This window comes from Thunnus maccoyii, chromosome 14, assembly GCF_910596095.1.
Source record: "Thunnus maccoyii chromosome 14, fThuMac1.1, whole genome shotgun sequence".
NCBI lineage: Eukaryota > Metazoa > Chordata > Actinopteri > Scombriformes > Scombridae > Thunnus > Thunnus maccoyii.
In genome coordinates this window covers 30,748,448-30,763,774 of record NC_056546.1, presented here as the reverse complement: position 1 = coordinate 30,763,774, position 15,327 = coordinate 30,748,448, and the positions used below count along the sequence as shown (strand labels likewise).

At 41.2% G+C, this 15,327-nt stretch overlaps 1 protein-coding gene across 4 annotated transcripts in view; it reads right to left on the bottom strand.

The window, feature by feature from the left end:
- zswim8 (zinc finger, SWIM-type containing 8) overlaps positions 1–15,327 on the bottom strand; it is a 59,950-nt gene that overhangs the window by 25,779 nt on the left and 18,844 nt on the right. For all 4 annotated transcript variants that reach the window (XM_042432825.1, XM_042432828.1, XM_042432827.1 and 1 more), the window contains 8 exons: positions 12,985–13,079; positions 12,545–12,717; positions 11,971–12,078; positions 11,758–11,839; positions 11,414–11,534; positions 2,698–2,899; positions 1,873–2,048; positions 62–1,376 (listed from right to left, as the gene is read on the bottom strand). In XM_042432825.1, coding sequence (XP_042288759.1) covers positions 62–1,376; positions 1,873–2,048; positions 2,698–2,899; positions 11,414–11,534; positions 11,758–11,839; positions 11,971–12,078; positions 12,545–12,717; positions 12,985–13,079 — 2,272 coding nt within the window. The remainder of the gene's footprint in view (positions 1–61; positions 1,377–1,872; positions 2,049–2,697; positions 2,900–11,413; positions 11,535–11,757; positions 11,840–11,970; positions 12,079–12,544; positions 12,718–12,984; positions 13,080–15,327) is intronic.

The window sequence follows — 15,327 nt, the reverse complement described above, 5'->3', positions numbered from 1 at the left end:
TAGTTAATAGTAAGAAAAATAGAAATTAGAGGGTTTATAATGTATATGAGCTATCCCTCACCTCCATGCGTCCCTCCTGCTCCAGCGGTTTGATCCCTGCGAAGATGTCTGGTTCCTCCTCCTGGTGGTTGTCAGCAAGCTGTCTGTCTGCTCCCTCCTCTGAGGCAGCACTCAGGTAGTAGGCTTGATAGTCATCCTCACCCACAACCTCTCCTCCTGCAGCTCCACCTGCTGCCTCTGCTCCTTGGTTAGCTGCTCCACCCACAGCTGCTGCCCCGCTCCCAGCAGACGTCGCCTCCCTGCGGCCCCGTGGTGGCTTGGTAGAGGCAGGAGTGTTACCTAATCTGGCTGTAGCAGCGGAGGTGGAAGGCTGGTTACTGCAAGCTGAGTCTACATCTTCATCTCTGTTCTGGACTGACTCCACCTCCACCTCTGCCTCCTTCTCTGAAGTACTGGGCATGTCCATTACAACCACCACTGCCTCTTTGGAAGGGAAGGAGGGTGGAACAGGCTCTGCAGCAGGGAGTACAGGCGAGGCATGGCTGACACGTTTGGTTTCAAACATCTTGCTCTCTCCACTGCTGACGCTGTACTTGCGTGAGTCTCGGAGTAGTGGGCTCGGGGAGGGCAGCATCTCAGGTGGTGGGGGGAGAAACTCAAAAGTGTTGCTGGCCTCAGCCCCCAAAGCCAGACTGCAGCCGTCGTCCAGGCTGAGCTCAGCCAGGTCCGGTTCTAGAGAGCTATCCTCACTGCTGGTTCTCCGCTTGGCACTGGCATGCTTACCACCTCCTAGCCCTCCACCTCCACCCGGACCTCCAACAGACGTGCCCTTGCCACCTCCCTGTGTCAGTTTCAGCTTCCCTCCAGAGGAGGAGCCCGGTCCTTTATACATGCACTTCCCTCCTCCGTCTTCTAGAGACAGAGAGACACTCCCTCCCAGACGGACTAGCATCCCTCCCCCACCACTCACTGACAAACCCTTCCTCTTGGTCAAAATGGTCTCTTTGGGTCGCACTGCCATCTCCTGGTGAGGTGAGTGACCACTTCCTCTTCCTTTAAAATCTCCAGCAGCTCCACCATCAACTCTACATCCTCCCCCTGGTTCAAGAGGTTCTCCTCCACCTGCTGCAGCAGCTTTCATTCCTCTCTGGTTCTGCACTGCCCTGGACCAGCAGAAGGTGGCGCTCTTCTTATCAGCACTGCAGTAGGTGATGCCTTCCAGAGGGTAGGCCACCTCCCAGTTGAAATAGCAGGACTCCACAGCAGGCTTGAATCCCTGGAAAAGCTTATCCAGGGACTTGCGGTGTTGTCCCCGCTTCACTATCTCTATCACTTTAAGATGCCATTGCTTCAGCTGGCCTGCCAGTTCTAGACGCCTGGAAGAGAGCATACAAAGTCTGTGTTTTGAACTTCACCCCCTACTTAATGTGTACTGTTATACTAAATAGAGCTTCAATGAGTAGTTCATTAATCACTTAGTTGATGAACAGAAATAAAGCAACTATTTTATTAATCGATTAATTTTTTACAGCAAAAACTTCTAACATTCTAGTTTCAGTGTCTCACATATGAGGATTTGGTGTGTGACTTTGTCATATTTGAGAGTAAAGTAAATATCTTTATGTTTCATAATATCTGTAAGAACAAAACAAGCAAACCAAAAGCATTACTGTGGGCTCGTAGCAATTGTGAATGATATTTTTTCACAAATTTTTAACAATTTATAGACAAATTGGTCATAATAATCGACAGATTTGTTAGTTGCAGTCCTATTCTTAAATATATTATCTATTGCTATAATTAAGTGATAAATGTGCTGATATTACATAACTTTCTCAGCGACAGTTTAAGAAGCAGAGAGCAGTGTCTGACCTGCAGGGGCTCATAGTGGGGTCAAGCACTGCCAGCCTCCACAGCACTACCATCTCATCACACATGCTGGCACAGGCATGAGCTGCCACCTCTGACTGGCCATTGCCCCGCCCAGTGTGGCCGCTGGCACTGCTGTGGGATGCTGATGTCCGAACGCTGTACCACCAGCTGATGATCTGAGAACACACAGTCAGACATCACAGAGAGGTTCAGTGTTTGTGCGTAATCACTGAAACAAAACTGCCATCCTCCTGCCACAACAGAGCTATATCGACACGCCTCTCTCCATGGAAACGATACAAAACACTTTCATGAATATGTTATAGGACACCATCAAAGGAAATGCAGGTCATATTTTCTTAATGCAGAGCTATTGAGATGTCAAACATATTCAAACAGCTTTAGTAATTTTAAGCAGGCCTGCCACGGGCATGTATGCACTGTAAGCTGCCTCATGAATATTTAAGGAAAAATAAACAAAGATATAATAAACGTAATCACTCATATCAGGATAAGGGACAAAAAAAGTTCCTAGTTATCATTATCTCTTGCAATTTGCAATGTTAGCCTATCAGCCTTGAAATCTTTAGGTATTATCTTCATTTATCTAAAATAAATTAAAGACAGCAAAATGCAATGCAATTTTTGAGACAAACTGCTGCAAATTCTGTAATTTTGGGCCACAATAATACCCAAAAACACTAGATCCTGGGGGCACTGCCATAATGCCTGTATGCTGCAAAAAGATGGTGGTCAGCAGAGTCAATAAGCAACATGAAGAAAGTCCTAAATGCAACAGGAGCCCCTGTCATGTTAAGAATGTACCTGTTCGTAGGTGAGGCACTGCTCAGTGAGGATCTCCAGCAGCGGGGCAGCGTTACTGTCTCGTCTCTTGAACATCTCCCTGACGATGGACAGAAGGTTCCAGATTCCCTCTGGCTCCCTGCCTCTCAAAGGTCGCAGCAGACAAGCCCACTCAGCAGCAGCTGGTGGCTCCGTGGACGACAAGTACATGGAGTTTACATCACTATGGATAACACACACACACACACACACACACACACACACACACACACACTAAAGTTAGTGGACTAACATTGAGCTATATCAGTCAGGAGGAAAGAGGGGGTGAAAGTAAAACAGAGTAAAAAATAAAGTAAGAATAAACTAAAGTCATTGTGTTGATCAAAATGAGGAAATATGTCACCAATACAGAGGTTGAGCTATTTCTTGAATTTTTAATAGTGTCTGGACAACACTGGAGCTCTGTGGCACAAAGGTGTGAGCTATACCGGGCTTTAGATACACAGACAGTACTTGTAAAGCCAACCTTTAGACTGTGCAACAACAACTATTGTATACGTCACACTGTGCAAAATGGATTACAGAAAATCTTGGTGGCAATCTGTGCCAGACTGCACAATATCAATTGAGTGACTGTATGGTGACTTATACTGCTACAATATGAATAGAAATAAGTATATAAGAGCACAGAAACGTCATCAGCCCATGTCATCCACCTGCACTGCTCTGATGTTTTGAAAATGCAGCAAAGCTAGGAAGGCTTTCTCCTTTGCCCCACAAAGTCCCACAAACCTCTTTTTCATTCTGCCTGAATCATTTTGGTTTGTGTGGTGTGTGCAGTGTGTGCATTTGTTTTTTTTCCAAAACTTTATCCAAAAATGGCGCTTGTGGAAAATGGAATGTTGGGCCGGGCAACGTATTGGGTGTCATTTCAGGTCGTATTCTGACTGGATTGTTTGTAGACGTGGGTTGTAGCAACAGACACATTGTGAGAATTTGGTCCTACATTTTTAACACTGTCAGAATTTTGCTGTAGTCTGTCTTTGGTTGTCGAAGCTCCAAATCAGCAGCTGGTGGACATTTCTCACCATGTGATCTAAGACCACAGTTTGATGTCCCAAGATTTCAACATGTTTCTTGATTTCAACGTGATTTGAAAATGAATGTTTGTCAATGTTCATCTTAGATAGCACAAAACACCACCGTGTAAAGGGGCCTTTACTAATACTAGAGTATTCCTCTAAGGCACCAATATACATAAGTGCTTGATGGATGCTCAAACAGCTTTGGAGCCTTAGAAACCCCCTCCCCCCACACCTATCCAACTGTGGAACTGGAGGGGCGGTGTCTGATAATTTCTGAAACTTTTAAAACTGACCATCCAACTTTCACACCCACTTCCTGCAGTGATTGGCCAGCTGTGTAGGGGTGAGAGAGTAAGCAGGGTTTCAACTTCTCTCTTTTTTCATTCTTGACAGAAGTATTTCTGTCAGTTTTCATATGAACAACCAAGTGAAACACTATGAACAGCGGAGGGAATCTTAGGGAATCTCAAGTTGCGATTCGATTCTCGATTTAAATTGAATTTTCGGTTGAATAAACAGAATAGGAGGCACTATTTAAGTCTCTTAGGCTGAATTCACACCAAATCTCCTCCCATTCATTTGAATAGGGGTAGTGTGTTTAGGCTGCGGGGGTGGGGGCCACAGGGGCACTGCAGTGGCCCGCAGGGAGAAAGTTGAACCAGAATCAACTTTTGGTGAAACACAAACTGACATAATGCTGTAGTGGCCAATCACAACAGAGATCAGCTTGAACAAAGCTGTACAACCCTGCCATGAGGCAGGATGAAGACGTTACTAGGAAGACGGGAAGACATTTCTCTTCGTTTGATACTGTTAAAAGTTAAGTTAGGCTTTGCTGATGGCTTCCTGATTCATTTTAAAAAAGATGAAATAAAAAGACAACACTGCCCCTCCAGCCTTACACACAGTCCCTTGCCCAGCCAGAGCAGAACCAATCATAAAGGAACAGGGTCCACTCCATTACCAGCACCCTAAAACTGCAATCCTTACTGAATCTAATGGCAAATTCCTGGAACACAGAAAGCTGTTCCCTTGTCACAGTGTGGGGAAGTTTTGGTGTCCTCACATTGACAAAGCTCTCCAACTCCTCTGTCATGACCACCTGGGTGACCCTGACAACATCATCATCCACATGGGAACTAATGACCTGCGCCGTAAGGGAGAGAAGGTGTCAGAGGCCATCATCAAGGTGGCTCAGAAAGCACACAGGGAGTTTCTTAGGGCTAACATCACCATCTCCGCACTGCTGCCATGGACCGACTTCCCCTGGAACCTGATCCACAACATAAACAGGGTGATCAGTTCAGAGTGTGCAACACTAAACAATGTCAACATCGCCCATCACCCCACTCTGACATATGAACACCTGTATGACCACGTCCACCTGGACTGGGATCATGTCTGGATGTTTGCTGAAGACCTAAAAAGGACAACAACCGACAGAGAGCCTTCAGACCCACACACCACCACAGAACCACCACAGCTCAGCCATGGACACCAGCACACAACACACTGGCCACGGGAGACGAGACAGCCATCAGCCCAACCTACCAGAGACCAACTGTCCAGAGCCCAGCCTACCAGAATTCAGCCTGCTAGAGCCCAGCCTACCAGAGCCCAACCAACCGGAGATCAGGAAACCAGAGTCCAGCCAACTGGAGCCCAACCTGGCAGAACCCTACCCACTGTAAATCAGGTAAGGAGTGGTGCCAGAACTGGGACAAACTGCTCATATCTGGAGCAGCATACTATACAGAAGCACAGCCTGACATGGTTCAAGCCATGCCACTCCCTGGGATGCAGCCTTCCTTAGTACAGGTAGTGGCCAACCACTCAGACATTAGAGAGGTGAAGCAACTGCTACACCTCTCCTCTCACCATCTTTAAGATTCTTGGTTAGGAAAAAAGGACAAAAAAACAAAAAAATCAGGCTGCTGCCTGCTCCTTAGTTCTCGATTATATTCTGTTCTTTCTGTTTTGAATCACCATTGAATTGAATTTAAATGTGAACATACTGTTCTCTCTTAACGAAATCTCTATTAGTTCATGGAAAATTCAGGGTCTGTTCTCTTCGGCTTTTGGACTGAAGAGCACAGACCCAGCATTTATCTCTAGCATTAGAAGTCAAGATATTGTCATATTAGAAACATGGTGCCGAGATGACACAGACACCCACTGTCCCTCAAACTACAGAGAGATATTACTACTTTCCCTCAAACAGAAACACATACATCACGGTAGAGATTCAGGTGAGGTTATTGTGTGGTATTAAGAGGACTTATCATCCCATCTAAAAATAATTAAAAAAGCAACAACACACCTCTGGCTTAAGTTAAACAAAAATACTGCCAAATGTGATAATGATCTGTACTACTTCCCCCCTTAAGTCGCTCTATTATGATGAACACTTTTTTGCAAATCTCCATAAAGAGATTGGACATTACCAGCCCAGGGTAATGTCCTGTTGGTGGGATATTTAAATGCCAAAACAGGATGTGAGCCTGACATAGTGGATCATGCTGGTGACAGCCACATCTTTGGACAGTCCTCTATACGCCTCCCCTTCAGCCCCCCCCCCCCTCCCCTCAGCCCCCCCTATTTTCTTATGTACCAACTGTACATAAGAAAATAACAGAACCTGAGCCCTGTAAATTACCTAAAATAAACAATAAATATAAATCGACTCCTGATGGTGAAGTTAGATTTAAAAATATAATTACTTCACATTAAATCACTGGTCTGATTAACACATTCCTCTCTGTATAGTTTCAACCAAACCAATTAAACATGGCTGTTTCAAAAATAAATGATATTTATCATAATTCAGCCAGTAAAGCAGGTCTTACTAAGAACAGCTCTGCATCTAAACAGAGACTGAAAAAGGAAGAATAGTATGACAAGGACTGCAAAAATGTCAGAAAAAAATGAAGACAGCAATCCAACCTGAAACACCATCAGCCACAAAACACAGACCTGCGAGAAAATTATGTTGAAACACTGAGAGAATACAAACAGATAATAAAACATAAGAAACAACAATATCATGATCAGAATTGTCAACTCATTGATCAAAATCATTTCTGGGAGAGATGGAACAACTTAACAAAACAGACAACTTGGCCCTAAAAAATGGAACATTTGGAGAGAACATTTTGAAAAGCTACATGAGCAAATTTCACCTAACAATCTCAATCATGAGCAGAAACAAATTAGAGAAAAATTGACAATTTTGAATCAACAATCAAAAATAATCAGAACCCCCCTTGATTACCTAATTACAATGAAGAATTTGAAAACAGCATATAAAAACTAAAGTCTGGGAAAGCATGTGGAGCTGATGGCATCAGGACAGAGATGGTGAAACATAGCAGCCCTGAGCTGAAACAGGCCCTGCTTCAGTTGTTCAATCTCATCCTTCAAATCAGATCGCTATCCTGAGATCTGGAGCTCGGGACTTATTTCTAGAGGTTCACAATTCAGGAAATCTCACGATTCCATTTGATTCCAATTCTTGGGGTCATGATTCGATTCACAATCGATTTGCGATTCAAAACGATTCATGAGTCAAAATCGATTTGTGATTCAAAACGATTCATGAGTCAAAATCGATTTGATTTGCAATTCAAAATCAATTCTCAATTCAATACATTCATAGATTTGATTTGGTTACTCTTTCCATTTCACTGCAGTAGATACTTTCATAGGTCTCAAAGATCAACAAATCACTCTGAATCAAATGTAAACATTTACTACTCAATATCTACCCTGAGTAAGATTTATGTTCCTTTAGTCCACTCAGTCAACAGGAAACCAGAGAGGCGTCTTTCAGGGTAGCAGCTTGTCTCCAACTCTATTTAACATCTACATTAATGACTTAAGTACTGTACTGTTGGAGCAGTCTGGAACCCCTGGCCCTTAACAATAAGGAAATTAAATTCCTGCTCTATGCTGATTACCTGGTGTTGCTGTCACCCACACAAGGACTATAACAGCACCTGGACCTCCTGGAGCAGTACTGTCAGAACTGGGCCCTGACAGTGAACTTTAAAAAATCTAAAATTATGATCTTCCAAAAGAGGCCCAAATCTCAGGAAACCAAATATCAATTCAAACTAGGAAACATCCATCTAGATCACAGCCTATACTATGATTACCTAGGGCTCAAAATCAGTGCCTCAGGTAACATTAGTTTGGCAGTGAATGCACTGAAACAAAAAGCATGTGGAGCGTTTTATGCAATTAGAAGAACATTTTACAAAATAGACATATCAATGAGAATTTGGACAAAAATATTTGATAAATTAATCCAACCAATCGCCCTTTATGGTAGTGAAGTTTGGAGTCTACTCAGTCATCAGGACTACACTAGATGGGACAAGCATCCCATAGAGACCCTGCATGCAGAATTCTGTAGGTCCAAAGAAAAACACCAACCAATGCATGCAGGGCAGAATTAAGCCGTTACCCCACTGATTATTAACATTAAAAAAAACTCTGCTCAACCTCAGACCAGCACTGCTTTCCAACCATGAATCAGAGTCAATCAAATTATCAAACTAACAAAAGATGCCTATCTGGAACATTGGGCCAATCGAACCAAAACTCAAAACAAACTCAATTGCTATCTGACCCTAAACCATGAAAATAAATTGACAGAGTATCTCTCCACTGTCAGAGATACTAAGCAGAGACAAATCCTGACCAAATACAGACTGAGTGACCACAGTCAGCCATAGAGACAGGACGACACAAGAGAAAAGAGTCTGTGGTCACTGCACAACAGGTGAGGTAAAGACAGAGATGCACTTCCTCTTAAAATGTGACAAATATAATAATATCAGAGTGGAATACTTTAAGAAATTTGATACAAAGCTAGATGAAAATGTAAAAAGCAACATATAGGGACATGCAGCAAACTTTGCTGCACAATACATGACTGCATGTCACAAACTAAGGGATAATTAAAACATCTCTGAATGTGACAAACAATTATCTTGATGTCTATTATACATATGGTTATTTTTATCTGTTCCATTATTTAATATTGTGAATGTCATGTTATTGTTGTTTTACCTTAATTTAACAGTGTTTCTATGCATTGGCAACATTGTGACTTTATACAGTCCTGCCAATGCAAGCACTGTACAGTAAATGTGACTATATAGTGGAGTAACACACACAAAACATGTGTTTAATGTTCTTTGCGATATTCTTGTTCTTTTTATTTATGTATTTGTTTATCTTATTTTATTTAATGAATTGTATTTTTTTCTTCTCATTATTGAACTGTATTATCCTCGACACTCAATATTATTCATATATAAATGTGATTATTTAACCAAACGTGTTTAATGTTCTCTGCCATTTTCTTGCTCTTTAATTAATCTCAAATTGTATTATCCTTGATGCTATGGAAATATTATTCATCTGTAAATGTGGGAGAGAGAGGGAGAGAGAGAGAGAGAGAGAGAGAGAGAGAGAGAGAGAGAGAGAGAGAGAGAGAGAGAGAGAGAGAAACAAAACGTTATTTCTGATTGTTTCACAGCGGTTACAAATATACACGCCCACACCCCCTCCCCCACCCCATACCTCTGCACAACTCTGTGGAGGAGCACCACACTGCCTGACTTGCTCATAAAGCCTGTACACCATGTCCCAAACCATTCACTGGTGTCCTTAGTCCATTGAAATGCAATATGAAACATAACTGGCAGTTAAGATAAATGGTCTTGATGAAGTTCACTGTCAGGAGAGACAAGTGTGTGAGAATATGCAGCTTTTTGATGTTAAGAAGTTAACTGCATTCAATTGGAAGCATCTTACAGTCTTCTCCCTGTATGAGAATAACAAAATTAAAATGTAATATACTGACCAACATCACTGGTTAAATGTCTTTAGTAAAAACTGAAGTTGGTGTGTTTGGATCAGGAGTAAGGGGAGGGGGAGGTGGAGTGCAGTGCTATGTTGTTATTAACGTTATGTTTCCAGCAGTGGAGAGCAGCCTCTCTATAGCACTGTTAGCTCTGAGGAAAGCCATCACTGTCCAAGAGGCTACACAGATGCAGGGTTTTTGAGATGAAACAGATGGAGCACAGAGTTCTTTTCTTCACTCCACCAGAGTTGGTTTAAGTTGTTAAATGCTGCAGTGTGTGTTGGTCTGCTGGTCTTATTTGTTACTGCTGGAGTTTGCTGCTCCACCCCACTTACATGAGTCTCTGGGTGATGGTGTATAAAGTATTCACAATATACTTAATGTTTGTCTCCCAAAGATAAAGATAAGATGAAGATGAATTACAAGACAATTCTAGCTTGTGCACACTGCACACCGTCCAGGTGCCTCACAGTTGAGTACCACCTTTTTTGTTTCATCAACACAATCAGTGTTCCCCCTATGGCGGGCTGCCAGGCCAATGAGAACCCCTGCAAGGCCAAAAAATATTTTTTTAAATGCCAGAAATAATGCCAATTACCCATTCATCAGAAAACAATAGCGTTTGGGATCCTCTGAGCAGCGCTGTTTCGAAACGTGAGTCAACGTCTGTTTCATTGCCTGGGAAACTCCTGTTAGCTTATCTCCTTTTAAGGAATACGGCAGTGTGTAAGCAAGCGAGTGGTTAAATGAGAGAGCGAGCGGCAGGAAAGTGACAGTGAATGCGAGTGGAGCAGAGAAAATGATTAACAGTAAATTGTCAGTCTGGCAGTAAATGTACAGTACAGACTACAGTGTGTCTATCTGTTCTTCAATCAACTATTCTTTCCCCATCTGCTGGAAAAGTGAAGGGGGTTAGCCCCGAAGTTAGCAACAATGAGTTAACCTAACCTGATAATGCTAAACAGAGAACAGAGAAATGTGTGGCTGCCATTGACTATATATAAGCAACCCTCCTACCCCCCACTCCCAGGCCAACACTGATAATGTCATTAATTAACATTTAGAAAATCGATTTTTGGCATTTGTGAATCAATTCAGGATCTTAGAAGATAAGAATCGCGATTCTTATGTGAATCATTTTTTTCACCTAATGAATGTCTCCCAGGAGAGACTCTCTCACATGGTTTCTGCAGTACATGAGTTTATCACTTATATGGCATTTTTGTCAATACTTCCCAGCTGTATATAACAATAACTCATAGTAATATCAATTAATGTAACCTGGATCCAAATAAGTGGCAGAAAATGATGGGTGTGTTAACCAAATACAAATTCATTAATTAATATAAGTTCATTTAAGTTTCCTACTTTCTGCAGCACAATTTAGTCAAAACAATCACACTCTGAGGGCCTGCAACCACATACAAAAAAACAAAACAAAACTAATGTTTCTGTCTACAACAGGAAAGAAAAAACATTTCACAAGACTTTTGTGAATGAAATGCAAGACTTTTCAATAACTTCTAAGACCTTTTTTGAGGGAATGAATTAAATGCTTTTTAAGACTTTAAAAGATCTGCAAATACCCTGGTCTGAAAATGTGCAACTTTATCCCCATATTTAAATGATTTTGTGTCCCACCCCCCACCTTCCTCCTCCTCTATAATGACCAGCACTTCACTTCACTTGATGCTGGCATATCCCTGACGTTTAGAATATTTCTACTAAAGCCTTTAAGAAATGTGTTTGAGGATCAGTATGTGAGACAAGTATTGTGTACCTGAAGACGACAGGTGAAGGCCCACAGAACTTGTGCAGTGTCTTTTTGATGTTGTCGCTGAGGGTCGACTCATCCAAATACCAGGTGCTCTGGTCAGAGGCTGAAGGGCCAGCTGTTGGGTCTACACACACACACACACACATACACACACACAGACACACACACCATGAATATATACAAAGATAATTTGTACTTTTTCTGAACCTGTCACACAGAGACAATCTGTAAATAAAATGAAATGATCTGGTTGTGTTATCAGACAGTTTACAGTTTATTTTTACATCAGGTTTACTTACTTGGTGTAGGTTAGGAACATACAAGTGTTTTCATTAGTGCTACTGTACCTGGAGCGCCACAGACAGTGTTGATGGCAGTAGACTGAGAGGACAGCAGCTCATCAAGCAGTCGCTGAGCAGTGGGTAGAATCTGGACACACAAAACCGAATGAATACTGAGCCTGCTTTGTATATGACATACACATCATTGAAATTATACTTGCATTTTGTTCAAAAGTTTGATTTATTAAGAGAACAACTGGTTCAGGGTGAGGATGTTACCTGCTGAGGCAGCTCACTAATGAGGTACTGGGCGAACTTTTGGAGCTGGTCCCTCTGCAGCCTGGACAAAGACTCAGAGACGGGAGCCCTCAGGCACACTGCTGATGCCTATAGACATGCACAAACACACACACACACACTGTTTAACTAAACTGGCATTTTCAGTGACTCTGCTCTGTGCACAGTCTTTAAAATACAAGACTATTCACATTCTCAGATACATTGGTAAGTCAGAGAAGCCTCAAACAATGCCCTCTATGACTGCAATAAACCCTTTTGTTCACTGTTCATTATTGTATTGATTATTTATTCTAAAAAGAGGTTTCTAGATAATATAAAAATGTCCATCATAAATTCCAAGTGTCCAAAGTATCCAAAAATCCAGTGCAATCCCATGTACAGTGAAATTAAGAAAACTTGAGCTAAGAAACTGCAACTGGGAAGTATTTGGTACTTTTCCCCTAAAAGGACTATCAACTAATCTTGTCCATTGGCTGATAGGGTCACTGATAGGTTGATTTGATAAAAATTTGATTCAGTTTGATAGCATTCCTTCGTTTAGATACAAACTCACATTGTGGATCCTGAAGAGGCAGAGTGCCACCACATGTGCACACCATTTGGCTCCAGCACCGCAGGTGCAGCTGCAGGAAGTGATGCGGCAGCGATCAAACATGACCGCCACATTGTAGGCTCCTTTAGACTGACCAGCTTGGCTGGACACAACTGTAGCACTGAGATGGAAACCTGGTGCATAGCGGGAATCACAGACAGAAGGACAAACATGGAATTAGACAGCAGGGAAACAAAAGAAACAAAAACACAAAGTAACAAAACTACAACCATACTTTATTCCACTCACTGAATTTTTATATTACTGAAAGGTGCTGCTATTAAAAGGTATTTGTAATGTACTGGTACCTCTTCTGAATATATAATCTACTGTATACGGTTATAGTTTACAGTAGGAGTCTCTACGAACCTATGTATAGCAAAAGTGACAACTCAACCCACCAATCTGCAGAGGATCTTTGACTGCTCTGATCCGATACAGCTGCTCTCCACGTTGGAATTCATCTGGACTCCCATTAGCCAGGCAGGAATACAACCTGCAGCAGCAGGAGTAGGGTAAAGACAGATGGAGAGACAGAGAAGGCAAAGCCGAGCGGCAGAGTGGGAGAGGAGAGGTAAGAGAGACAGGAAGAGAAAGATAGGAGAAAACTTATTCTCAAAGACATAACACATGCCCCCTCAAATATTTGAGATTGGATGGCTTTAGAAATTGTTAAATTCCATTTTCACAGTAAGTGTTTTTAATTATCCTTAATAATAATAATAATAATAATAATAATAATAATAATAATAATAATAATAAATGTGTCCTACTAAACAGGGGATCAAGAGCTTAATAGTGTCAGTAAACACAGCAGCTAGATGTTTGTGAGCTTTCTTTACTTAACATTAAATAATCAACAGTGCTGCTAGCTAACCAGCTGACATTAGATCTGAGTTTAAAGCCTTTTAGTTAACATTTAATTGTTTTGCATTATTAAATGCAATAGTGTTAATAAGAGTTATTTAATTATAGTTGCAGATAGTTACTGATAGGGGGCGGCTTGTTCAAAAACATAGAAGCCAAAGCAGATAATTATTGGTTAACTAACAACTTGGATGGGTGTAAACATTAACATATGCATTGTGAAACTTTGAAACCTCAAAAAACTTGACTGCATGACGCCCCTGCTTCCATTAAAAACTGTCCCAAAGATGGAAGCTTCCCATGTATCCTTCAAGACCGTCATAATATCAAAAAATATAAACTTATTAGGCTACAAGTGTCACTTAATTAGGGAGTTTCAGAACAAAGGACATGCTTGCCCAGAGCTATGACAACAATCATCTCAGCTGTCTAAAACTGATATCAAGAACCTCAACACAGTTTAACAGAGCTTTTGTCTGTAACATTTTAGTTCACTACCGAGGTCCACCAGCCTCCAGACAAACTAATATTTAGCTCCAGCTGCTGACACAAATCTGAGAAGTAACACTCACTCTATCAGCTGAGAATGAGGGAATATGTTTAAGTATTTCATTTCTTTAAATGCCTTATTCCACTTCCATGTACTTCAAATGTGAAATTTATTATTGACTATGCTTGATATATTAAATTATGGCAGCAGCATATGTGTATTATTCAGCTGGACTGCATGAAACACTATCAACAAGTAGTGAGTCATGAAAAAGAGATCTGGAGCTCTAGTTCATTTAGTTTATCAGGTCAAACCCTGTATAATATCCCTTTAATATACCTATAGGAATGTTTCTGGTACATTTAGTGACTTAACAAAGAGCTCATCTTATTTTATATTCTAAATTGTAACATTGTTATATTTCAAAATATTACAATATTTCTCTGTCATTAGTATTGTACTGTAATGTATGCCTTGTGACTTTATTCTCAGTTTTATCATAAAATAACATACAGAAATATAACATGCAGTACATTCTGTTGTCACTACTAAGTGAGTGTATTATATTTTTCAGGATTGTATTATGCTGACACTGCTGTGTCACCAGTTAACCACCAATACTAGAGGCTGATGCGTCAAGGTTTGTGAGGGTATTGAATTTATTAAAAAGAGGTGATGGTTACACTTATTTAAGACCAAATGTCATGTTACTGGATAAAGTCATTGGACAATGTGTAAAATTAATGTGTGCATGCTAAACCAGTTTAACCAGTTTAACTGCTTTATGTTTACAGAGTTCATGACTTTTTGACTCTCATTCCGTTTATGTATGTTCGTCATTGTCACCATGACAATTTTTTTAAGGACAGACATGGGCAGCATTTCCTTCATGATATAGCCTGATCCAAGTCTCTTCATTTCTCCAAATGTGACTTGCAGGACACCTGGTTGGAAAATGGTCTTAATCTTCTCACAATGGATTGAGGCATTCTTACAACCATTTGTGACAGAACAAATTTCTTTTTCCACATGTTTGACTGGGGCATGTTTTCTGATGAGGTGACTCAACAGATTGCTTGCTGAGGTAGAGCTGCTGTCAGCTTCAAAAAAACATCAACGTCAGTGCAACTGGAAACACCAACTTTTCTTATTTAAACCTTTTGCGAGACACCTTTGTCAACGGAGGTAGTAAAGACACATTTCCCTATGCACAGTGCATAGCACACATGACAGGACTGGTTAGGAGCAGAATGGTTCAGGCTGATTAACATCACCATTATCACTATGTTGAGTCAATAACCTAGTTTCCTTATTAACCCAAGAGATTGATTTTTCTGTCCTGTTTTATGTTTCTGTGTGTAAGCACACAAAGCTGAGTAGTGGGAAA